We start from the raw sequence: 26,846 nt of genomic DNA on the forward strand, positions 1-26,846 counted from the left end.
GGAAACTCCAGCACCTAGGTCCGGTGGGAGAGGTCTCCCTGAGTGTGAATGCCACCTCTCCAAGTTTGTCTGTGCCAGTTTCCATCCAGACACCCTCAGGACAAACTCACCAAACTACTGCCTTTCTCGATTCTGGGTCAGCAGGCAATTTTATTGCAGCTACATTGGTCCAGAGATGGCGGCTACCCGTGACCCCTCTAGCCAGACCCCTGTCTATCTCCTCGGTCACGGGCGAGATTCTTACCGACCATGTGCACTACCAGACCGCACCTCTAGTCCTCCAGGTGGGCGCTTCACATCTGGAAAAGATCTCCTTCTACGTCCTGCCCCATTCTTCTTCCACTATCCTCCTGGGACTCCCTTGGCTGCAATTACATGCCCCTAAACTGGACTGGAGAACCGGGAAGATTCTCAGTTGGGGTCAGGACTGTTCCAACCAGTGTCTGAGGTCACCTCAGCCTAAGCGTTCTATGTTGTCACCCGAGCCCGCCAAGCCTTTGTCCGGCCTACCGGCGGAATACCAAGATTTGCCTGATGCCTCCTTCTGCAGGCAAGAAAGAGGGGGAGGCCAAAGGGGGGGGGTACTGTCACGGCCGCGGCGGCGTCCCGTGTTCTGGGCCACCGCCGCGACCTCCTCCTGCCCCATGCAGCCGCCGGGGTCCTTGTGCAGGGACCCGGCGCTGCTGCTAGTTCGGCCCCTGGGGGCGCCTCACCTCTCCTCCGCTCCTGTCTCCGTCTGTGCCGGCCGGCGCGCGCGTCCCCGCCTCCTCGGGCGCGCGCGCGCCGGCTGTCTCAGATTTAAAGGGTCAGTCCGCCCTTAATTGGTTTATTGCACCTATCACTCCCTATAAATCCCAGCATGCCCTGTCACTTGTGTTGGAGCCTCTACATGCTTCCCATAGCGTTTGGCCCAGCCCACTGTTCCTGATTCCTATCCGCTACCTGGTCCCAAGTCCTTGTTCCTGATACCTATCCGCTACCTGGTCCCTAGTCCTTGTTCCTGGTTCCTGCTCCCCTGTCACTTCATTGCCCCTGTGTTCAGCCTGTCACCTGCGGTTACGCCTGCAGACCTCTGCCAGCACCATCTCCTGCCTACTGCTCCTGCCACGCCTCGCCTGCCGTCACTAGCAACCAAGCCAGGGGTAGCGACCTGGGGGTCGCCTGCCGCAGCAAGTCCATCCCGCCTTGCGGCGGGCTCTGGTGAAAACCAGCGGCCCCTTAGACTCAGCTCCCTGGTGAGGTTAGTGCCATCGCTGGTGACACTCCAGTGGATCCACTACTCAAGGCGTTACATATATTGGGGAATCATCTATGGGTGCAGCATACTTTGGGTGAGGTAAATGTATGTATCACAGTGTGCAGGCAGCGAAAACCAGAACATCCCCTGGTTGCCACACAATATGTTTAGCAAACACAAAAAAGAGGAATGAGTCATAGGTTGGGTTCTAAAAACAGTATATGGTGTGAGGTGAAGGGACGTTATCTACGACACAAATACATGATGTATGTGGAATCTGTGCTATGCTATATCGATATTGCAAAATCATACACATTGAAATAAAATCAGTGCATTATTATCTGCTCTAGGAAGAACTCCAGCAATTGATCCTGATGTCCCTTCCAGACACACATCTCATCTCCCAGGACCCAGCCTCAGGTCAGCTGCCATACTGCCAGTCTAGGGAACATAATATACATACCTATAAATTACCAGTACCATCTAATTACTTATACAATATCTAATACCTTTTTATGTAGATGCCGCCCTGCAAGAGATGGAGAAGATAATATCACTGATGCTTGGAGCTGCTGTTCAGGTATCTAAAGGCATTGGGGCAGATTGGATATTTAAGGGATTATCCAGCGCTACAAAAACATGGCCACTTTCTTCCAGAGACAGCCCCACTTCCATATTTAGACAGCATAGAATTAGAGGAGACATCCAGAAGATGTGGTCTTTTGCAGGCCCACAATAGACCCCCCTCCCCACCCACAAACAATTCCCTTTACCTGTGGGGTCGATGGCTCCTGTTAAGGTTGGGGATCAGTGGTCTCTCTTTGCTGAAGCTTTGGGAGAGCCTAACTTGCTCCTGGCTTTCACCTGGACTGCCTACAGTGTGTCTACCAAGGAACACAAAGCTGGAATTGTCATGGAATTGAGGAGGAAATACTTCCCAAAAATTGGAGTGTGTAGTCTTATAGGGCATGCAATGCTCCTCTAGGAATAACATATGCAAAGAAGGAAGTGAGCTTGCTCTCTGGTGCCTCCTCTTGCACATAACGTTGGTGCAAGTCAATGTTTGACCCCCTTAAGAATCTTGTAACAGAAGTACTACTACTCTAGGCCCCAGGTGTGCCATGCCGCTATTCTGGCTAGAATAAGGGTGTAATAGGATCACGATCACATAGTAATACAGAAATGCTGCAGTATCATACCTCCTAGTGGCAAAGTCTTGAAAAATTACTAAAGTTTCAAAAAACATATTTAAAAACACAAAATCTAAATACCACCATCTTCCCTTTTACACTATAAAGGATCTAAACAATAAATAAGAAACATATTAGTATTTCTCTTGGTAATATTTTAACATAACATTTTGATCCCTCATTTTGCCATCTTTGGGATCTTTGTAAAAGTGATCAAAATATCTTTGATCTTTATGGTACTTCCAATAAAGTCTTCTTTCCTTGCTTTCTTTAAAGGGAGAGGGTCGTGAAGAAATAATAAGTGGAATTCGTAGTTTCAGTCTAGATTTTCAAACCAAGTTGGCAGAAAAAATTCAGGAGGTAAATTTGCTGTCTGTTTAATGTTCTGTCTGTCTTCCTTCTTAATGTCTTACACGGTTCCGTACTTGTTCTCCTCTCTCTTTAAAGACTCAGGACCCTCAGAAAATCTTCTCCTTGCCAGGGCCAGAGTTGAGTCAGTTTTCCCATTCTGACCTGGAAGACTTGGTCCAAGTGTTATGTGCTCACCTGAAGAACACCTTGAAGCAGAGAGATGATGCACTGGAAGTAAGAGTAGTATAATAGTATTATAATAGTGTTAGAATGATTTATTCATGTATAGTGCCTGGTAAGAAGTCTACGGATACCTGTATAATAGAGATGAGGGAACCGGGTTCGAGTTCGAGTGCATCCGAACCCAAACGTTAGGCATTTGATTAGCGGGGGCTGCTAAACTTGGATAAAGCTCTAACGTTGTCTGGAAAACATGGATACAGCCAATGACTATATCCATGATTTCCACATAGCCTTAGGGCTTTATCCAACTTCAGCAGCCACCGCTAATCAAATGCCGAAAGTTTGGGTTCGGATCGACTCGAGCATGCTCGAGGTTCGCTCATCTTTACTGTATAAGCTAGGTTCTAAGATTTGGCAATTGAAAGAATAGTCTTGTAAGAGCCATCTGCAGTCATTTGAAATCTTTACTTACCAACATAGGAACTGTAGACCCTGACATTCTATAGGTAGCGTAGATTTATTTAGAGCCAAATAAAGGCTTGATTTTTGCTAATACATTGTGAGCTGGTATGTTTAAGGTGGATCCCAATGACAGACAAGCTTTAAATAAGAGACTAATAATGAAACCCTTATATTAAAGGAATCGGCCATTAACACCCAGCACTCCACCCATCACCAGTTTGAGTCGCAGTCTTCAATGATCACTACACAGTGTAAGGAGATGCCTGCTTCTCATGCCATGCACTGTGTGTGAATGTGTGCTGCAGCTTTGGCAAATGGCTGACCAGCATGGGCGCTGGGTGTCAGACTGCCACAAATAATACATTTATGGGCTTTTTTGCAAATAAGCCATCAAGTCTTGGTGGACTTCTTTAACTTTTAATCTACACAAGGACATATGCGCTTAACTGCAGCTCTTGGCTCCTCAGCTAGCCGTCTATAGACATTAAGAAATGTGGTAGGTGAACCAACAAAACACAGTAGGAATAAGGCAGCACTGACCAGCATAATCCAGTCTGGCAACAACAATAAAGTAACCAATGTCAGGCAAAGGCTATGTTCACACAACAGCAAAAATAGAGAAAAGGCGGCCGATTTTGATATTTAAAAAAATCTCTATTATTGCTACGAATTAACTGACTGCAATGGCAATACTTTGAAGTCAATGGAAAGACGGACGTCCAATGCACACATTGTATTGAATAACAGACGTTTTTACCAAGGATGTCAAAATAATGAACATGATCATTATTTTTGGACGTCTTTTGCAAACAGCGGAAGTTTTTCTTTTCTCACTGTTCTTTCTCTGTTTTTACTATTAAATTCAATGGACTTATCAATTAAGCCATACTCAAAGGCCAAACTAGTAATCCAAACTAGAATAACATACCAGACAGCTAAATGACGTCCGTTATTTTAGACTCAAAATGACTGACGTCATTTTAAACAGAGCTGAAAAAACGTTGTGTGAACATAGCCAAAGACTGCAAGGAAAACCACAATGAATGAGTAAAAGGTGAAAGCGATAATGTGCAGCTCTATGCTCATAGCCTGCCTCTTTATATGAGTGACATTACTGGTAAGTCCATAAAAGTTAGTGGGCTCACAGTGGTATACATGGTGCAGTACTGCTTTGCGTGTACCCCGGCATATACCAGCAATGTACAAAGCAAGATATTAATGGGCCTAAGTTTACACAATATGCAGCAAAATTCACAGAAGATTAGGTATACTTCAGGGGACAATGTGTACCTCTGCTTTATTGCATTGAAGAGTGCCACATTTCTTTACTGGATCCTGATCTATGGAACATCAGAGGGATGTGCTGTATTCTATCCAGTAATTGGCCTCTGTTGGGTAAGATTTCCCCGACATACAGCAAATGGACACCACTATGGTGCAAAAAAACCTTGTTATGTACATGATTTTAAAACATAGAATTTTCAAATTATCAATATTTAATGCTTAAGAGTAGAATCAGAAGTTGACATGTTTTTTGGCTGTAGCCTTGCCCTTAAAGGGGAACTATCAGCAGGTTAGGCAAATCTAACCTGCTGATAGCGCCTTGTAGTGCCCAGGATTCTGAGGAGGAACGTATGTGTGTTACTTTTCTCCTTGGGGACAGTCCCGTGCTGTTAGTCGTAGTACTCTTCGTTCTGGTGCACTGTTAGGAGCATTGTTGTTAGAGCTCCTAACAGTGCACTGGAGCAGAGTTTACCCCAACAAACAGCGCGGGACCAGCGCCGAGGAGGAAAGTAACACATATACTGTCCTCCTCAGTGTCTATCAGGGGCTATCAGCTTAGATTCAAGTTAGATTCAGGTTCAGGTTGGATTTGTCTAACCTGCTGATAGTTCCCCTTTAAACGTAACAGGTGTTCTTTTTTGCAATAAAGCTGTGATTTTAGTCCTACTGGATCAGCATGTTTTACATACAAGTTTACCTTTCTATGGGGTTTCCATGCAAGGACATTTCTACACACATCTGGACTATTTCTATTTTTATGTAATACTTCACTGGTCTTAATACTTCATAATAAGCTATAAGTCATTTCATTACAGCGACTATCAATGATCCGCGGTGACCAACACAACAGACCGGCTGATCTCAGGTCTCAAACAGTGTCTCAGAATGTCATATCTGACCCGAATGCCTGGCAGAATCACTCTCTACGCATTGCTGATCTGCAGAGCAAGCTACGCCGTGTACGTCAAGAGCTGTAAGTCATATGTAGAATGGTGGATCTTGTGTGCATCCTCTGACACCTAAAACATTGAATGAAATGTTAAAAAAAAAACACTTGTCAGTTTTGGGCACCATGTTGGCTCAGTGGGTAGCACTGTATTCCTGCAACACTAGGGTCCTGCATGCAAATCCAACCAAGGATACAAAACTGGACAGAGTTTGTATGTTCGTCTGGTTTTATTTTGGGTGTTTTTGTATAAAAAGGTTGGGATGCTGGATTTGCTCATGCACACTGCAAACTGCACAGATTAGTTTTGATTTTTTTTTATTCAAAGTTATTTAGGTTATTTAAAGCATTCAACCCCACTATGTTCCCTATAACATGCACCTCCTCACATCAGCACAACTTGCCCTTCCCTCCACTCTACTCTGCAGTGTACATCCTTTACACTCCTACCAGCCTTGAAGCAAATCTGGCCACACACAGCTGGCTATGTAAAAGGATTGCACAGACTATACAGCAGCAAAACTGTAGAAATGTTTTATTTTTTTATCTTGAAATGTGCTTTATCTTGCATTTATAAAGCAAAAACAAGAGAGCTGTTGGCAAAAATAAATGAAAGCAGCAACTGAAACTCAGTTCTGTATGTCAGAACTGGGCAGTTTGTGTGAAAGTCCTATTCAGATGAAAGGAGATTTACAATATCAAGCTATTGCTAATGTTCTGGATTTTCTTTCTTTTTTCAAGAGAAGAGAAATCAGAGGATTTACTTGACAGTCAACAACAAGTTCAAATGCTGGAAGTGGAGCTAAGAAAAATGCATCAGCAGGTACAGTACAAAGAGTGAACCATTTCATTTTACAGTCAGTATAATGTCCAGTTTAATGTCCAGTTTCAATATTAGCCATAGTGGATAGCTGCTAACATTAGCTGTTTTCTCTGTAACCCACCTGGTCTGTCCATGTATTACATGGTCACCCAATAATTTAAATGTGCTACTACAATCACTGGTGATAGAAGGCAATCAGAACATTCTTTAAGGCCCTATTCACACCATATTTTGCATCTTGTCAAAAGGTACTGTTTTTTTCAAGTTTACAGAAAAGGTGTTTTGAAAGTAGGGTGCAATAATATACATTTTCTGTTGCATTTGATTTCTACAGTATGCTACAATAAATGGCATCCATATGGCTCTTGTTCACACGGAACATCACCGTGTTCTATTGCATTCTTCTTTTAAATTAAATTTTTCTAACAGACAGAAAAAAAGCAACTTTTAAGAGTATACAAAAGCATGATGTGAACCATTGCTAATTTTTTCTCTTACTCAGGGTTTCAAAATATGAATTTAATATTAAATTTTCCAAAAGTTTTTATGTTTTTTCACCTAAAATGTTGTTTTTCAGTGTATATAATTACTCAAATAACAAAATTCCTATCTGCTCTTAAGGTCCGTGAACTCTCCCAATTGGCTGCACAGTCTCGGGGTTATCGTGATGAACTTGATGCGCTAAGAGATCGTTCGCGGCGATCTGAGGGCCAAGTAAATGCTCTCACAGAGAAGTTGCGCAGCATGGACCACATCCAGAGAGCTTTACAGGTCTGACTCCTGTACTCATATAAATCATGTATAAAGATGTGGTTTCATTGGCACAGATTGGGCTTCCATATGTATATAAGATAGCAAGTGGTTGGTAAATCAACAATTGTTACATAACTAGTATAACAACATCTTGGGCAGAGTTCACACCTGTGTTGTCTTATCTGTTAATTTGCTCTGTCATTGGAGCAGAACATTAAAAAAGGGCCCTGACTGATATATTGCACACTCAATAACAATGGTGCTTGACGGCCTTAACGACCCTTAGGCTCCTTGGCCCAAATCTTGGAAAAAATCTGCTCCACCAAGGTTGTCAGGAGTTGATATTACCTCCCTGATATAAGAGGTTATCAGTGATGTCAATACTTTTAAAGTATCAGTAAAACTATAAATCTTCCATGTCTGTTATTAACGTACAAGGATCCCAAAGTCAGCAATCTGCAATTTTGGTCACACACCTGGAATACCTGGTGGTTGACAGCCTATTCAGCTGGTAGTCATACTTCCCAACTCCACCATACACTGGCAACTATAGCTCTGCTGATTGTGTATGTGTTTTTAAAGGGGTTATCCGGTGAAAATCTTTTTGTTTCAAATCTACTGGTTTCAGATAGTTATATAGTTATATTATTCAATCTGACACGGTTCTCTCTGCTGACATCTCTGTCTGAGACAGGAACTGTCCAGAGCAGAAGAGGTTTTCTATGGGGATTTGCTGTTCTTCTGGACAGTTCCTGTCTCTGACAAAGAGTATTAGACTGGAAAGAAAACAACTTTTCCTGCAGAACATACAGCAGCTGATATACTTATCAGCTTGAGACTTGAGATTTTTAAATAGAATTAATTAAAAATCTATATAACTTTCTGAAACCAGTTGATTTGAAGGAAAAAGATTTTTGCTGGATAACCCCTTTAACATGGAGAGAGGGGCAATGGCATATCACCTTCAGGAACACAGGATTAGGCATGTTGAAATCCAACATCCAACTCAGCTGCCATTGCGTGAATGTAAGGTTTTCCCCATTTCATTTAATTTCTATGTAACAATCTATAAAGTATCAAATATTTAGCATCTATATATAAAATATAACTTTATTTGGCAACTTACAGGAAGCAAAGGAATTTTCACGAAGTTTGTTGGAAGACAAAGAAGTATTAGAACATCAACTTTCTGCAGAAAGAGAACGCTCAGAAAGACTGAGAATGTGCGAGAGAGAAAAGCAGTTACTAGAAGAGAAACTCAAGAGGGTTGAAATGGTATAATATGGAACTAACATCAGCTGTTCCTCTGACATCTTGTCACTACTTTTGATAATATTTTTTATATAGCTACCTTTATTCCATTTCCTCAACTTCTAGCTGGCATTCTCTGTCTTGTAATATTAGCTTAGTAACTGTAAAGTAGTACACATTCTTCCCTTACAAAGTAAGGCAGGGGTTATGTCACAAAAAGACATGTTAACTGTTGCTGGAGAGAAAAGATTATGTTTAGGAGGCAGCATGGTGTACATAGTAAGAACACTATAGAAAACCACAGGGAACAACTGCCCAACACTTTATGGCTGGTCAGAGATAAGAGGAAAGTGTTGATTAACCTTTCAGGCACAGTCTGGACCCTAAGGATAAATGCACACAGTCTAAGCTTTCTCCTTTGCATAAAACTAGTCATAGGGCCCTATTCCACCAGACGATTATCGTTCAGATTATCGTTAAATGGTTCGAATCTAAACGATAATCGTTCGGTTGAAATGCAGTTAACGATTAACGACCAAACGAGAAATCGTTGATCGCTTTCTAAGACCTGGACCTATTTTTATCGTTGCTCGTTCGCAAAACGTTCGCAAATCGCTTGCATTGAATAAGACATCGTTTGGTCGTTCGCAATAGATACGAATGCAATAGCGAATAAATAGCGAAGAAAAAACTATCTCAATTACGATCATAAGTGACGATTATCGTTCCATGGAAATGAGTGAATGTTTCCAGGTCTTTCGCAATAGCGGTCGTTTGAGATCGTTAATCGTTAACGATTATGCGAACGATAATCGTCCGGTGGAATAGGGCCAATACCCCCTCATCCTGGGTTCCATCTTGGCTTGTCTACTGCTAGAGATGAAATTCCCTTAACAGCAGGCAGCAGAAAGCTGATTGCAGAGAAGGGAGACACCTAGTGGCTGAATCTTTAGAGCTTTTTTTCCCTCTGTTGAGGACTTTGGTAGTGATTCACAAATACGTTAGAAATCACATAGGCTATATCAGATGAAGGTAAATTGATTGGAAATCAATCTCTACTTACATAATACCAGAGTGTACCTCAGTTTATATAATACATTAAGTTTATAAACTAGGCATAGGCATAGGCTAGTTTCATATATAATCTTCTGTTGCTGTCCACTTCATATTGTGAAATCTAAAATATATATCTTACTACGGTATGTATCATGGGTATAGCTGTGCCGTCTCTTTTCAGGAGAGGGATTCAGAGAGCCAAAGAGTGCAGAGTCTTCTCCATGATAATCTAACTCTGGCTGAAGAGATACGAATGCTAAGAGAAGAGACATCTCAAGTATGGGAGAGAGTGTATGAAACGGATGGTGATACCGTCCCAAAGTGGGAAATAAGACCGGTGATTGAGAGACAACAAAGTTGGGACAAACAGGATACTGAAGCTGAACGTAAGTATTAATATATGACGTATAAGGAAAACATTGTACATTTCTATCAATCTGTTATAGGTGTAGAAGAGTCTACAAATTATTTAGATGTAGTCTTGGTTTCTCTTTGAAATTCCTTGGTCTGTATTGCATGCCATGTCAACATTATTTTTTTTATCTCACAGTTTTGGACTTAGGCTCAGAGATGTCCCAGGCCTTCCTTCGTCTCGAGAAAGAAAATCATTACCTACGAGAAAGACTGCGCGTCCTGACCGGGGATAAAGTGGAAATGGAGAACACAGAACATGCTATAGAGCAAAAAGAGCAAGAGGATGGGACCGCAGACAAGCTGCGTGACTTGTGTGTTAGAGAGGTGAGACCTTGGCAGTAAAAAGAAAAATAAAATGGAGAAATCGTAAGCAAGACAAATAATAGGTGATCTTCTACTTATACCAGTGGTTAGGCCCAACTTTACCATCTTCTGGTTGGTTAATCACCAGTAGGGAGCTCTGATCTAGACCATGTGAAGACATAAGGCGTAAAGAGTAAAAGTAATTGTCAATGGGTGATGTACAGTATATCACTTTGACCTCTGTTGTGTGTATATTGTATCAAGGTTTAATAGGAGAACTATTACTGTATCTATAGCAAGGGGACATCCTTTACACCTAGAGAAAAAACTAATTTTCTACACCAGCACAAAAGGGATTCTTTACTGTAAGAGCAGTGACATTATATAATTCTCTACCAGAGGAAGTGGTCATGCTGAACGCAATAAAAGAGATCAGGAGGGGCCTAGATGCATTTCTGGAGTGTAATAATATTACAGGAAGTGGGAAGAAGGAAGTGGGCAGCACCAATAAACTACTCATTTATCATTAAGATACACAAGTTTAAAAAAGTATTAAAACTGTAATGGTCCTAAACTTGTATATTCCAGCTGTCAAACTACTACTCTGAGTTTATTCAGGATTATGCAACAGCTGTAGAGACACAGGTTGGACATTAGTGGATCAGAGTTTACATTATATATACAATGAGTTCCAAAGTAGCATGCTATTTCAAGAATTGTATAGTTTATAGACCTAGTGGCACAATATACCATGCTAAAGATTAGGGCTTTATACATTTATACAAAGGTGTCATATTAATGCCATAACATCTGTATATAATTTTTATATGTGTTTACTTCACTAGGAGCCAGATGGCGGCAGCTTAGTAGATAAAGATCATCTACCTGGAGATGGAGACAGGGATGATAAAGAAGGAAAGAAAGTAGAGGGAGATGTAAAGGGACAGCTAGAAAGAAGTGGCGAAATGCCTGTCAAAATGATCAAAGTCATGGATCAAACAAAGCAACGAACTGGAAGCGATACAGAAAGTAACAAACACCTCAGAGACATTGATCCTGACAATGAAGTTTGCCAAAGTCAGGTAAAAGACACTTCCCAAGGAACTGTACAGTCATCAGGGGAATGTTCAGATAGTTCTAATCATGTCAGTCAAGAGAATAAGAATAAAGAACTATGTGAAGAAGACATACAATCCTTAAAGATGCAGCTAGTAAAGAGCACTAAAGAAGTAAAGACATTGAAAACTCGTCTGGAGTCCAGCACAGGGGAAGTACAGACAATAAAGACTCTGTTAAAAATGAGTGCTGGAGAGGTCAACTCACTACAGGATCAACTGAGCCTAAAAACTGTGGACGAGCAAGCACTAAAGGCACAGCTGGATTTGTGTCAGGAAGAAGTTCAGGGATTAAAAGCACAACTGGTATCAAGAACCAGAGAAGTACAATCTCTGACTACACAACTGGAGTTAGGTACTGGAGAGGTACAGTCCCTGAAGACAAAACTGGGACAGAATGATGGAGAATTACAGTCACTGAATGCACAACTGGAATTAATATCCGGAGAGGTGACCTCACTGAAGACACAGTTAGAACTGAGTGCTGTAAAGATGGAGTCACTGAAAACACAGCTGGATCTAAGTGTTGCAGAGGTACAATCCCAGAAGAGTCAACTGGAGTTGAGTGCTGGAGAGTCGAGATCCCTAAAGACACAGCTAGAGCTGAAAGCTGGAGAGCTCCAGTCACTAAAGACACAGTTGGAATCCAGATCTGAAGAGGTTCAGTCATTGAAGACACAGCAGAAATTGAGTGTGGAAGAAGTAAAGACACTGAAGAAGCAGCTGGAATTAACAACTGATGAGGTACACTCTATAAATAAAAAACTGGAATTGGGTACGGCTGAGATACAGTCATTGAAGAGACAAGTAGATGAGAAAGGAAATGAGAACACAGTGTTACAGAGACAACACCAGGAAAAGTCTATTGAGGTAAAGTTGCTAAATCAACAATTATCTGATATGAGAGACTCACTCTTACTTAAACAACATCTACAAGAAAGTTCTGAGGAGATGCAGTTCTTAAAAAAGCAGTTAGCAGCCAGCACAAGAGATATGCAGTCCATAAAAATGCATCTACAAGAAAGAGACGAGCAGTCACTAAAGAAGCAATCTGAAGAAAGCACAAATGAAATAGAGATACTAAAAAGACAACTGGATGAGAGGGCTGCAGAGGTTCAAACTCTTAAAGCCAACTTAGAAAAAAGAGAAGAAGTAGAGCAGCTATGGAAGAAGCAACTGGAGGAAAAGTCTAGAGAAATACATCTACTCAAGAAGAACTTGGAGAACAGAGAAGAGTTTGAACATTTGGTAAAGAGGCAGTTGGAAGAGAAAACAGCTGAAGTTCAGATACTGAAGAAAAATGTAGACAAAAGAGAACAAACAGAGCAAATGCTAAAGAAGCAGCTTGAAGAAAGAAACAACGAGACAAAACAACTCACAAGGAATTTGGATAAAAGAAATGAAGTCGTGAAGTTGATGGAACGTCAGCTAGAAGAGAGAACGGGGGAAATACAGATACTTAAGAGAAGCTTGGTAAAAGAAGATGAACTAGAACAACTATTGAAGAAACAGTTGGAAGAGAAAACTACGGAGGTAAAGGAACTTAGGGAGAACTTGGCTAAAGAAGAAGAATTTCAGCAGTTCTCTAAAAGACAACTAGAGGAGAAGACAGGGGAGGTACAGGAACTCAAGCAAAACTTGGCAAAAAGAGAAGAATTATATGAGTTAGTGAAGAGACAGCTGGAGGAGAGAACAGGAGAGGTGCAGGAACTTAAAAGAAACTTGGAAAAAATTGAGGGCATAGAACAGTTAGTGAAAAAACAGCTGGAAGAAAGCACAGTCACCATCCAGTTTCTACAAAAGCAGCTGCAAGACACTTGTAGTGAGGGACAAATACTGAGACGACAGCTTGAACAGAGTCAAAGAGAAAAGCTATCAGAAGGCAAGAAAGTGGAAGAAAGTTACCAAAAACTAAAGACCCTGAAGGTAGCGTTACAAGAAAAAGATACAATGGTGCAGTCATTGAAGATCCAACTCAATGATATGGAGGAAAAATATCTTCAGCAGCAGCTTAATGGAAACGCAAATGATGCAGTGCAGACTTTGAACGCAGAATCAACCGCACTAAAGAGCCAACTTCATGACATGTCAGACCAAATCGACAGTCTGACAAAAAAGATACAACAGAGTGCAGAGAAAGAGGGAACTTTACTCAGGAGGATTAAAGAAAGTGAGGCAGATATAGAGGCCCTGCAAAAACAGCTTGAAGAAAGAGAAGAACACATCTTATCCCAGAGAAGGCAGCTAGACCAAAGCATCGGAAAGCAGCAGTCCCTTAATAGAAAGCTGGAAGAGAGTGACTGGGAAATGCAACTACTTAAGAGACACCTAGAGGAAAATGAGGGAAGGAAGAAAGTGCAGCAAAGACAAATCGAAGAACATTCACGAGAAAGACAGTTGTGTCAAAACCTGTTAAAAGAGAATGAGGAACAAATACAGTCTCTGATAAGACAGTTGAAAGACAAAGAAATACATGAGGTTTCACTAAAGAGACAAATTAAAGAAAAGGTAAAGGAGATCGAGTCCTTAAAGGGAGAGCTACAAAAAAGTCTGGAAGAAATAGAATCCCAAAAGCAACATCTAGAGGAGAGAAGTGGGGAGAATTTTATGCTTAACAGGCGCTTGGAGGAAAGAGAGCAACTACTGAAGAGACAGCTGGAGGAGAACAGTGCGGAACTCCAGTTCCTAAGGAGACAGCTGCAAGAGAGTGCTGACCAAGAAAAGTCGTGGAAGATCCAAATGGAAGAAAAGGAAAGAGAGAAGCTGTCTTTGAAGCGACAATTAGATGAGAGAAGTTTACAAGCTACTGAGAAACAAATACAAGATAGTACTGAGATTCAGAAGCTGAAGAGACAGCTCGAGGAAATGACCAGAGACAGACAATGCACAACCAGTTTGGTTCATGAAGAAAATAAGAAAGATGAACAAACGCAATGTCTAATGAGACAACTTCAAGTAAGCGCTGAAGAGGCAGAAACCTCTCAGAAACTACTCCAAGAAAAAGAAACAGATATACAAACCCTCAAACACCAGTTAGAGGAAAGTACAGGAAAAGAGAGCTCACTAATCAAACAGCTGAAGGAAAGGGAGACATGTGAGCAGTTGCTTAAGTGCAAACTGGATGAGAGCAAAAAGTTGGCAGAGCTTCTTCAAAGACAATTGCAAGAAAGTGCTGAAGATTTACAGGTTTTTAAAAGTCAAGTAGAGCAGAGAGATGGAAAAAAGAGAAATGCTGAAGGCAATAAAACACATAGCAATACCCAAGACACAGAACCTCGGAAAAGGCACTTGGAAGGGAACTCTGGAGAAACAGTTTTGGTGAAGAGATTGATCAAAGAAGAAGGTCAGAAGCCAAAGTCAAGAAGTAGACTAGAAGAAAAGATTAGCCATATTGCACAACCATCAATTGTTTCTGAATCTGCTTGTGCGCCAAATACTGAGTCCTCCTTCTTAATTCCCAAAGGCCTATCTTCTACTTCAGAAGCAACAACCCTCACTGGATCAAAAATCAGCACTTTATTGCCTACTCAGATGACCTCCACTACAGACCAGCCTCCCACATCTGATCCTAGTACTGAATATCCCCCTCTTTCTGCCACAGAATCACCACTGTCCCTGCTACTTATAGAACTGCACGGTGTGCGAAGAGAGAGATCAGAATTACAAGGACGTTATGACTCTCTTCTCAGGGACCTACAAAGACAGGAGGGAGAGCTAGAAAGGATGCAAAGAGAGCTGAGACGAGGTCGGAATGCCATGAGAGTGCTGAAACAAGAACATCGTGAGCTACAAGAGAGGTAGGATAATATCTGTATATCTTTTTTTATTATCATAGTCCTATCCAGTGCCAAGTTTTACATCTTTTTGTTAATATGTAAATGATGCTCAGATACCAAGGGGGCATTCTCCAAGGGGGCAAGAGACCGGGCATAGCCAGCCCATTTTCTATTATTCACTGGCTTTGTAACTGCTGTCTATCAAAGGGGGGAAGGCAGATGCAAGCAGGTAGAGATGGTGAATAAGAGGCTGGAATTACCTGGGCTCTTTCCATGCTGGGGAATGTCTCCTGAGCTTTTGAGTCTCATTTGCATTTTAACAAAATGGCTAATATCTTTGCGCTGGAGAGGACTATTGAAATTAAAAAGGTACACCCAGAATCCTGTTTTTCTGATGATCAGTCAACCTTAAAGGGAACCTGCCTGTCAATAAACCCTGCAGAGCATGCTGACAGGCAAAGAGCAGGTACTAGTCACAGGCGGCTCCCTCCCAAATGACTAGTTGCCGCCCCTCTACCGTTCTTGCACGCAGGAATAAAACTACTACTTTTTCCCGATGTAAAGTTAACACTGCAGATTTGGGTGATAGCCTTGGGGAGCTGCACAGTAGCTCTATAGTGCTAATCGGTTCCCTTTAAGGCATGGGTCTCCAAACTGCGGCCCTCCAGCTGTTGCAAAACCACAACCCCCATCATGCCTGTACAGATAAAATTTTGGATTTAGCTGTCCAGACATGATGGAAAATGTAGTTTTGCAACAGCTGGAGGGCCGCAGTTTGGAGACCCATGCTTAAAGGGTTTACTTGCTACTACTGAAGTGCACTATTCTGCACATTGTCAGTTACTGTGGTTGGGCCCCATCACATCAGAAACAGAGGCCACTCTATGGGCATTCTTGTCATTCAGACCCTTCAGGATTACAAAATATTGCAGATTATTCATGTTATAAGTGATAGATCATGTGCATATCATTTGTACTGCACATTTGTCTGGTAGGTTCTCTCAATTGTCCATCCAAGGAGAGCAGATCCAGCAGGAACAGCAAAGAAAGTTGCAAGAGCAGATGGATAGAGCTCAAGAATTTCAGATGGAAAATCACAGGCTACAAGATGAGCAAAAAAGGTAGATAATATATTGAACAGGGTCTTTTCATGATAACATCACATACCCCCATGAGCACCTTTTACTGAAATGCTTTTATTCTGTGATAAAAATTCATAATATCTGTGCATTGGGTTTTTATAAGAAATTATGAACTGATTGCATTGTGAATGGGTGTATGCATATTGTTGTGATATGTAAAAGCTTTAATAGCCCATTCAAAAAATGAATCAATCAGACACTCGGTCTCCAGCTAATCCTGAGCGATCATCTAAGTTCACACCGACGAAGGACAACTACCCCGAAACGATCGTCTGTGGATGGATGCTTGCCTTGGTAAACCCTTGTCATGTCGCAATACTCGCCACAGAGTTAGACTTTGACGTAAAAGGGGCCACCCTGGTATTTCCCTATTTATGTTCCAATACTCGCAACCGAGTGGGACTTAAGGGGCTACGTATCGGGTTGGTTTGGTGATCTCCCCACTGGGAGTCACCCCCTTGGCAATCGGCTTCCCTCCCCTGGAGGGATATATGGCTATTACCGTGTTTTGAGGCTCGTAGCTGAGACTCCACGGACCCTTCTTTGGCATATTTAAATTTATAGGGGGCAATGCATCAGTGGAGACTCTTCAGTGAGTACTCCATTTGATTTTTTTGTCGCTGGTCTCCCAGAGCTCAGCGATTGCTGTGTTTTGTTCACGTTGACCAACTCTGATTTGTTCATAACAGACCTTAACACATGTTAAGTTTTCCCTCTAAATCCTCTCCAGAAGTGTAGCCTATTAGTAGGTAACCTACAGAGATTGCAAGGATCGTGTTATTAAGTGATATAGAGTATGATGAAGGTAAAGACAGGAAAACATATTTACATAGAAATCATAACTACGTTAGATGAAAAATAACCTAATGGGAACATGGCTGTCTACTCTACCTACCTCTCATCCCACACCTGGCTCCATTCATTGGTTCACTGTACTGACTAATGCAACTTGCTCATCCAACATAGACTTCAAGAGGAGCTGTCTCGATTAGAAAATGTGTACAATGAAAAGACCTCAGAGCTAAGGGAAATGAAGAGACAGCTAGGTGCCGAGCAGAGACAGCGAGAGCAGCTTGAGAGGGAACGTATGGAATTGAAGGAATGTGTACAACGTCTGGAGATCAGCAATACAGCTCTGTCTGAACAGTGTCAGGTTGGTATTGTAGATGTCTATACTAGCTAACTTTGGTCAGACTGACAGCAGCACATTGAACAGTGATAACTGACTGTAAGGTCACAGCGAGAGCCTAAATCATAGTTGGTTGAATAAATGTGTATTTTTTGTCTATATTGTCATTTAGGTCTTGTCCCAGGTGAAATTTACTATTCAGGAACAGAATAACAATTTACTATCTCAGATAAATATATTAACCCAAGACAATCGTGAGTTATTGGAGAAGAGTCTGGAAAGTGGAGCATTAAGGCAAGAGGAGGAAAGACAATACCGGTAAGGTTGTCTTGTTAATCACTTAAATGTTTTTTCTTTTTTTCACTGTACTACCGGCGGATGATCTTCATTTATATTGAATTGGGGTGTGGGCACATCTGTGTGAACCCGCATCCCAATTCACCATTGCACACAATGGAAAGTGCGGCTGGAGCCGCACTTACCATTGCGTGAACTGTCAGGGATGTGCAGCTGCTATTCAATGAATAGCGGCCGCAAAAAAATTGACATGCCAATTTTTGTTGTGGCCGCTTGCAATCGTGCAGGAGTGTATACTATGGGGGACATGTATCAACACAAAAAGGCGTACTTTTTAGCGGAAAGGGGCGATTTGTGAATATTTTATTCGCAAATGGCCGTTTTGCAAATAAAATATTCGCAAATCGCCACTTTCCGACCGGTACGCCAGAGGGCGGGGGTGTGGAGGGGGCGGAACGGGGGGCGCGGACTCAGAGTCCACGCGATTTATCATTTTTTAAACTAAAAGATACGCCGAAAACCTACTCCACCTTTCAGGTAGCATAGGTTTTCGGCTGTGCGCGCCGACGCGCACAGGGTTTATGTAGAGGCAGTACTCCTCTACATAAATCTCTGTAGCGCCGGAGATGCGGGGACATTTATTAGTCCGGCGTTAAAAGCGTCGGACTTAATAAATGTCCCCCTATGTGTATACACTCCGGCCGGGATTCCATTGTCTGTAGCACAATGTAAATGATAAATTAATCACGGCTGTTGTTGCAAATTAACAATATATGATGCTAAACATATGTGGGTGCTACAGATGCTCTAAAGCAGGGGAAGAGAATCTTGGCTATCCAGCTGTTGCAAACCTACAACTCCCATCCTGCCTGGACAGCCAAAGCCTTAAATTTGGTTTTCCAGGCATGATGGGAATTGTAGTTTTGCAGCAGCTGTAGAGCAAAGGTTCCTACTCCTGCTCTAAACACAGCAAACTATACAGCAAAACAAGAAAAAGTTGTATTGGATGTCACTTCGTTCAGATATTTGTCCATGATCCTCCTGAAAAGAACAGGAGCAAAAAATCCTCAAGCCCCATACAGAGTAATTACATGGGGTGCATGGGGCTAGAAGTCAGTGATAGCAGTAAACATCAAATGGCGCACCTATACATCCACCATATACATAGATAGATATATGTGCTTTGGCACATCTATTAGTGACACAGAGAGTTTACCGTAGTAATTAGAATTTCTGGAAAAGATGCAGCAATAGCCGGGTTTTTATGCGATGACCATTATTTAGTCATCAGACAGGAGCAATAATTAGACAACATTTACCTCTAGTGGCATTATAGAGTAGGTGTAACTAGTAATTCACCAGAATCCATGCAAATTGTGTGGTATAACAGTGACCTCTAGTGGTAGAATAGAGTAGGTGTAACTGTTATAAGAGCCTATTTTGCATATTCTTACTTTGCAGAATTCTCCACACTGATATAAATGATATAGAGACATGTAATGCATCTAGTCACCTGTCAGACAAGTTGAGAAGTGTGGAGTTATCCCTGGCAGGAGAGGCAGAAGACAATAGTTGTTGTCAGGGTGGTGTGGGTGGATCCTTAGAGGTCAATTTGCAGGAGGTACCGCCTAAGGAAGAAGTGAGAAGCAGAGGTAGTGCACGCACAGTTGTAGAAGGTATTATAGGAACAATAGGCGGGCACCACCAAATTAACAATATATGATGCTAAACCTTTGTTGGCGTCACAGATACTCTAAACTGAACTGTAGAGCCAGACAAGAAAAAGTTGTATTAGGTGTCGCTTTGTTAAGATATTTGTCCATGATCCTCTAAGGATGAACAGGATTGTCAGTAGATTAGCGAGAGATTCTAAGGCCCCATACAGGGTAATCACATGGGGTGCATGGGGCTAGAAGTCAGTGATAGCAGTGAACATTAAATGGCACACCTATACATCCGCCATATATGAAGATAGTTGTGCTTTGGCACATGTACTAATGACACAGAGAGTCTGTTATGGTAGCAATCAGAATTCCAGGGAAAGATGCAGCAATATAGAAATATTTATTGTTTTGACAGGAGTCAGGATAATTAGACAACAGTGACCTCTAGTGGTATTATAGAGTAGGTGTAAATAATAAGTCACTAGAATCCATGCACATTGTGTGGTGTAACAGTGACCTCTAGTGGTATTATAGAGTAGGTGTAACTAATAAGTCACTAGAATCCATGCACATTGTGTGGTGTAACAGTGACCTCTAGTGGTATTATAGAGTAGGTGTAACTAATAAGTCACTAGAATCCATGCACATTGTGTGGTGTAACAGTGACCTCTAGTGGTATTATAGAGTAGGTGTAACTAATAAGTCACTAGAATCCATGCACATTGTGTGGTGTAACAGTGACCTCTAGTGGTATTATAGAGTAGGTGTAAATAATAAGTCACTAGAATCCATGCACATTGTGTGGTGTAACAGTGACCTCTAGTGGTATTATAGAGTAGGTGTAACTAATAAGTCACTAGAATCCATGCACATTGTGTGGTGTAACAGTGACCTCTAGTGGTATTATAGAGTAGGTGTAACTAATAAGTCACTAGAATCCATGCACATTGTGTGGTATAACAGTGACCTCTAGTGGTATTATAGAGCAGGTGTAACAGTAGTAAGTCACCAGAGTCAATGCAGATTGTATAGTAGTGTAACAGGGCCCTCTAGTAGTAGAATAGAATAGATAGAACTGTAATAAGAGAGCCAGAGCCTATTTTGCATATTCTTTCTTCACAGTATCTTCCATACTGGTATAAATGCAAATACTAAAATGCCATAATGACCTCCCCTCTCTAGGTACTAGGTGATGGAGACGTAGGACATCCGGTCTCTTGTTAAACATTGGCATTAAGAGGCGAGATACCTCTTGGGCCACAAAGGGTGCATTAGTAGAGTCCCAATCCACATTGTGAGCTGGGCATTACATTACCTACTAGAGCTTATTGGCAAATGTATTCAGTGTCTCTTTGTTCAGCTATTTTATCATGATGATATAAGGACGAACAGGACTGTACGCCCACCACATCGGTAGATAGACATGTGCTTCGACACATGTACTAGAGAGAAAGAGAGACTGTTACCTTAGTATTAAGAATTCCAGGAAAAGATGCAGCAATAACCGACTCTTTATGCGATTACCATTATTTATTTGGACAGGATCAATAATTAGTTGACAGTGACCTCTAGTGGTATTATAGTGTAGCTGTAACTAGTAATTCACCAGAGTCTATGCACACTGTGTGGTGTAACAGTGACCTCTAGTGGTCGAATAAAATAGGTGTAACTGTAATAAGAGAGGCAGAGCCTATTATCACAATGACCTCCCCTCTCTTTGTACTAGATGAAGGAAGCATGTTGTGCATCCAGTAACCTGTCAGACATTGGCTTTAAGAGGTGATAAAATCTCTCAAGCACCATACAGGGTAATCATATTTGGTGCATGGAGCTAAAAGTCAGTTATAGCAATGAACATCAAATGGTGCACCTTTAGGCCCACCATATACATAGATGGACATGTGCTTTGGCACATCTACTAGCGACACAGAGAGGAAAAAAAAAGTCGCAAAAGCTGAGTTTATTTATTGTTTTCACAAAAGCAATAATTAGACAACAGTGACCTCTAGTGGTTTTAAAGAGTAGGTGTAAGTAGTAATTCACCAGAATCTAAGCACATTGTGTGGTGTAACAGTGACCTCTAGTGGTAAAAAAGAGTAGTTGTACCTCTAGTAATTGACCAGAATTTATGTCAGTGATCGCTAACCTTGACACTTCAGCTGTTGCAAAACTACAATTCCCATCATGCCTGAACAACCAAAGATATGGCTTTGGCTGCCCAGGCATGATGAGAGTTGTAGTTTTACAACAGCAGGAGTGTCAAGGTTAGCCATTACTGATCTATGTACATGGGGGGAGATTTATCAAACATGGTGTTAAGTGAAACTGGCTCAGTAGCCCCCTAGCAACCAATTAGATTCCACCTTTCATTTTCCAAAGAGTCTGTGAGGAATGAAAAGTGGAATCTGATTGGTTGCTAGGGGCAACTGATCCAGTGTCACTTAAAGGGAACCAATCACGCAGAATATGCCTCTAATGATAAGGAAACGTGCTGGTACATCACCCAGAACGCTTCACAAATATGCCCCTCTACCCTCTGTGCATTCCTTGATAACAATGTAATCTTACTTTTCCAAAGTCTCGCGCTGTATGGTAATTAGCTCCAAGTAGTCACGGTGGGCTGAACTTGTCATGGTCCTGGGCGTAGCTTGGCAGGGTCCTGGGCGGTTTCGAGCGCTGTAATCACGCATAGAGGGGCATGATTCAAAGACCTGCGCTCTGCTGACGTCACCCAGGGCTTGCGTCCCACGTCCCGGGCCTGCGTTCCACGTTGGCAGCGCTGCGATGTCTTCAGCACGCCGCGCATGCGCAGTACGTCAGCGTCTTCTCCCGCCGTACTGCGCATGTGTGGCGTGCTGAAGACGTCGCAGTGCCACCAGCGTGGAACGCAGGCCCGGGACATGGAACTCAAGCCCCGGGTGAAATCAGCGGAGCGCAGGGCTTTGAATCATGCCCCTCTGGGCGTGATTACAGCGCTCAAAACTGCAAAGGACCCTGCCTAGCTACGCCCAGGACCATGACTAGTTCAGCCCACCGTAACTACTTGGAGCTAATTACCATACAGTGCGGGACTTCGGAAAAGTAAGATTACGGTGTTATCAAGGAATGCACAGAGGGTACAGGGGCATGTTTGGGGAGCGTGCTGGGTGTTGTACAAGCACTCTTCCTTATTATTAGGGGCATATTCGGCGGGATTGGTTCCCTTTAAACCATGTTTAATAAATCTCCCCCATTGTGTGGTGTAACAGGGACCTCTAGTGGTAGTATAGAGTAGGTGTAACTCTAGTAAGTCAGCAGTCCATACAGATTGTTTGGTAGGGTAACAGGGCCCTCTAGTGGTAGCATAGAGAAGGTGTAACTGTAGCCTGTGCCTTTTGTGTTGTGTAACAGGGCCCCCTAGTGGTAGAATAGAATAGGTGTAATAAGCCAGAGCCTATTTTGCATATCCTTTCTTCACAGAATTTACTGATATAAATGGAAAAAAATGGAAATACTCAATTGCCACAATGACCTCCCCTCTCTTTGATATCTAGAGAGAAATTGACAGAGCTTAAACATGAGAAGCAAAAACTACTTGACAAGATCATGGATCAGTATAGAGTCCTGGAACCAGCTCCTGCAGTACACAGGTAATCTTATTCTTTTGAGGTTGCAAACATATTTATTCATAGCAAAGTGATGTTTGTACCATGATAACTATCTCAGAGGAGCTTCAGCTATCCTCGCTGGGTCCAGCTAGAAAAGAGTTGTAATTCCCATCTTCTTTTCAGGCTCTAATGTGGTCTTAGGCTATGTTGACACTACGTAAGTTTCATATTAAATACGGCCGTTGTTGCAAATTTGCAACAACGGCCGTGATTAATATGAAACTTACATTGTGCTGCCATCTATGGAATCACGGCAGGAGTGTATACACATAGGGGGAGATTTATCAAACATGGTGTAAAACTGGCTCAGTTGCCCCTAGCAACCAATCAGATTCCACCTTTCATTTCTCACAGACTCTTTTGAAAATAAAAGGTGGACTCTGATTGGTTGCTAGGGGCACCTGAGCCAGTTTCACCTTACACCATGTTTGATAAATCTGCCCCATAGTATACCCTCCATCTGGGATCACTAGCAGCCACGCAAAAAACTGACATGTTATTGAATAGCGGCCGCAGAGAACCTGTCAGTTCACACAATGGACCGTGCGGCTCCGGCTGCACGCCCCATTGTGTGCAGCGGTGAATTCGGATGGGGACGCACACGGGTGCGCCCACATTCAAATTCAGCAGAAATGAAGATCATCCGGCCCGTACTGGCTGGGATGATCCTTAGTAACACCGGCCATTCTGTGATCCAGCCGGGTCACAGAACGGCTGATGTTATACATAGTATGCACATGGACTTAGAATGTACCTAGAATCTATCCCTCAGTATACCATCCATGTTTATGTGGTTGTCACACATTCCATATGGTGGACATGCCCAGTGGTCATTCCGCATTCTGGCATCATTTAGTTTCACTTCCCTACACAGTGATTGGCACTCATACTGCTGTCTGTCTTTTAGGTCATAAGACTTCTAGGCTCTATGTTGCTGTTAAACGTGTTCATTTCATTCTACTTGCTGCCAGAATCCACATCACCTCTCAATGGAAATCTCTGTGGTCATCATTTACAACACTATGATATCTGAGGACTGATCTGCAATATGTGATGCTGCTTAGTGGAGTAGGTAGATGATAGGTGTGCGTCTCCCCATTATATTATTAGCCTGACATGTTTTCTCTGTTATTGACAGTCACAAGAAAAGTAACTGGATAACTGATAAAATGAAGAGACTGTTGAAAACCAAGGAGAAGCCTCCGAGAGGCCCCGGAGAGGCACCGCGCTTTCTCAACCCTCCCATTGAGCCTTTGTTGGAGCCTGACAGCCCCTCAAAACGTAAGACATAATGCAGGTTAATAGCAGAATAGACTATTGTAGACCAGAGGGAAGAGCTGAGCTGTGATACTCGTGTCCTTCCTAATCAAACACTACCATTCTACAGTCCTGTTCACACTAGTGTTAGGGTTTCTGATTATAAGAAAGCCATACCAGCTATGGCAGATCCACTTTCAAATGGATATTGGCAAATCCCTAATTTTTCTATAATCCTATTTACCCTAATCCTATTTACTTCTTGACCTATATTATATTATTTTTATGTTATTATTATATATATTCATTAATTTCTCTTGATATCTTTATTCTTGATGTCTTAGCTGGAGAAGTGGTTCTTCGCCGCAGTAGAAGCTCACTCAGCGTCTCTAGTCAGTCATACCCCATGACACCTCCTCGTTTCCGTCGCTTAAAGCTGAGCTCCACCATCCGTAGCAGTGAATCCTTCAGTGGCGCAGACGTATCTCCCAGAGATAAATTCCGCCTGAGATACATGGGGCAAAAGTACGATGGTGAGGAGGAGGACACGGCATCTGAAGGAAGGAGAGACAGCCGAGATGAGGAGGCAACTGAGAGGCCAAAAGTTACTGGTGGAGCTGAAAATGTCTGAGGAGACTGTGTTACTTGTTACCATACAGTATACCATGTGGAGGTCTGGTGCATAGACATCTATAGTATATATACAGACTTTATTAACATGTTACAATTTTTCACTCCACAATTTATGGTTTGAAAAGGTCTTGAGACCAATAGGAAGAGCGAATGCAAGTTCAATAGTTGCATAAAATGCCTTTTGCCATTAAAGAATTTTCCCTAAAGGATTCTCATGAAGACCACCTCTGTTGGGGCATATGAATGTCATAGACAGGAATGCCATAGATAGGAATGTTAGGTTGTGGTACCACAATGGAAAAATTACAGCCATCAATTTAAGACCAAAAGGCGGCAGTTTATTGGTAATGATCAATTTTTGTGGCTTTCATTATCAATAGACGTCCGTCTTCTGGCACTAAAATGATGGCTGTCCGTCATTTTCCTATTGTAGGAACATAGACTAAACATGTCATATGACACAGCAGTTCATTATGTAATATGTTTCCCATATAGTGGAGCTCTGCAGCCTTCCCTGGAAATAACAGCTGATCTGATATCATGGATCATTCTGTACTTGAAACCAGGGGCTTGGGACCATTGTTTTAAAATAACGGCAACGTAAAAATAAGGGCAAAATATGGCTGTATTCAGATAAAAAATGATCATGTTCCTCATTTCAGGCCGTATTTATACATTTACGGACATATTTTGTCCTTATTTTTCCGTTGTGTGAACAGGGCCTAAGGGTGGATTCACACATAAGATTTTGGTCAGTATTCTTAGCCAAAACCAGAAGTGAATCAGACACAGACAAAATGATCTATATATTGGAAGTCTAGAAATAACTGAACTATATTAATCACGCACCAATGATACCAAAAAGGTCCAATAATTAAATTAAAAGAGATTATGTAAGGAAGTAATGTGTAATGAATGAATGAATATAATGAATAAAATATATATACACTACCGTTCAAAAGTTTGGGGTCACCCAAACAATTTTGTGTTTTCCATGAAAAGTCACACTTATTCACCACCATACATTGTGAAATAAATAGAAAATAGAGTCAAGACATTGACAAGGTTAGAAATAATGAAATTTGTATTTGAAATAACATTGTTTTTACATCAAACTTTGCTTTCGTCAAAGAATCCACCTTTTGCAGCAATTACAGCATTGCACACCTTTTGCATTCTAGCTATTAATCTGTTGAGGTAAAATGGAGAAATTGCACCCCACGCTTCTAGAAGCAGCTCCCACAAGTTGGATTGGTTGGATGGGCACTTCTGGCGTACCATACTGTCAAGCTGCTCCCACAACAGCTCAATGGGGTTCAGATCTGGTGACTGCGCTGGCCACTCCATTACCTGTGATAGAATACCAGCTGCTGCTTCTGCTGTAAATAGTTCTTGCACAATTTGGAGGTATGTTTAGGGTCATCATCCTGTTGTAGGATGAAATTGGCTCCAATCAAGCGCTGTCCTCTGGGTATGGCATGGGGTTGCAAAATTGAGTGATAGCCTTCCTTATTCAGAATCCCTTTTACCCTGTACAAATCTCCCACCTTACCAGCACCAAAGCAACCCCAGACCATCACATTACCTCCACCATGCTTAACAGATGGCGTCAGGCATTCTTCCAGCATCTTTTCATTTGTTCTGCGTCTCTCAAACGTTCTTCTTTGTGATCCAAACACCTCAAACTTGGATTCATCCGTCCACAACACTTTTTTCCAGTCTTCCTCTGTCCAATGTCTGTGCTCTTTTGCCCATCTTAATCTTTTTCTTTTATTGGCCAGTCTCAGATATGGCTTTTTCTTTGCCACTCTGCCCTGAAGCCCAAAATCCCGCAGCCGCCTCTTCACTGTAGATGTTGACACTGGTGTTTTGCGGGTACTATTTAATGAAGATGCCAGTTGGGGACCTGTGAGGCGTCTGTTTCTCAAACTAG

General features: G+C 42.0%; 1 protein-coding gene across 1 annotated transcript in view; it reads left to right on the forward strand.

Annotated features, from left to right (window-relative positions):
• The window catches only part of LOC138789247 (girdin-like), a 45,862-nt gene extending 20,951 nt beyond the window's left edge, over nt 1-24,911 (forward strand). The window contains exons 4-20 of the mRNA XM_069967849.1: nt 1,588-1,657; nt 1,759-1,817; nt 2,704-2,787; nt 2,875-3,012; nt 5,523-5,680; nt 6,395-6,476; nt 7,098-7,247; nt 8,358-8,504; nt 9,718-9,922; nt 10,087-10,274; nt 11,099-15,165; nt 16,140-16,265; nt 17,253-17,439; nt 17,588-17,733; nt 22,910-23,005; nt 24,162-24,304; nt 24,625-24,911. Coding sequence (XP_069823950.1) covers nt 1,588-1,657; nt 1,759-1,817; nt 2,704-2,787; nt 2,875-3,012; nt 5,523-5,680; nt 6,395-6,476; nt 7,098-7,247; nt 8,358-8,504; nt 9,718-9,922; nt 10,087-10,274; nt 11,099-15,165; nt 16,140-16,265; nt 17,253-17,439; nt 17,588-17,733; nt 22,910-23,005; nt 24,162-24,304; nt 24,625-24,911 — 6,333 coding nt within the window. The remainder of the gene's footprint in view (nt 1-1,587; nt 1,658-1,758; nt 1,818-2,703; nt 2,788-2,874; nt 3,013-5,522; nt 5,681-6,394; nt 6,477-7,097; nt 7,248-8,357; nt 8,505-9,717; nt 9,923-10,086; nt 10,275-11,098; nt 15,166-16,139; nt 16,266-17,252; nt 17,440-17,587; nt 17,734-22,909; nt 23,006-24,161; nt 24,305-24,624) is intronic.
• The last annotated feature ends 1,935 nt before the right edge of the window (nt 24,912-26,846 follow it).

This window comes from Dendropsophus ebraccatus, chromosome 4 (genome assembly GCF_027789765.1).
Source record: "Dendropsophus ebraccatus isolate aDenEbr1 chromosome 4, aDenEbr1.pat, whole genome shotgun sequence".
Lineage (NCBI taxonomy): Eukaryota > Metazoa > Chordata > Amphibia > Anura > Hylidae > Dendropsophus > Dendropsophus ebraccatus.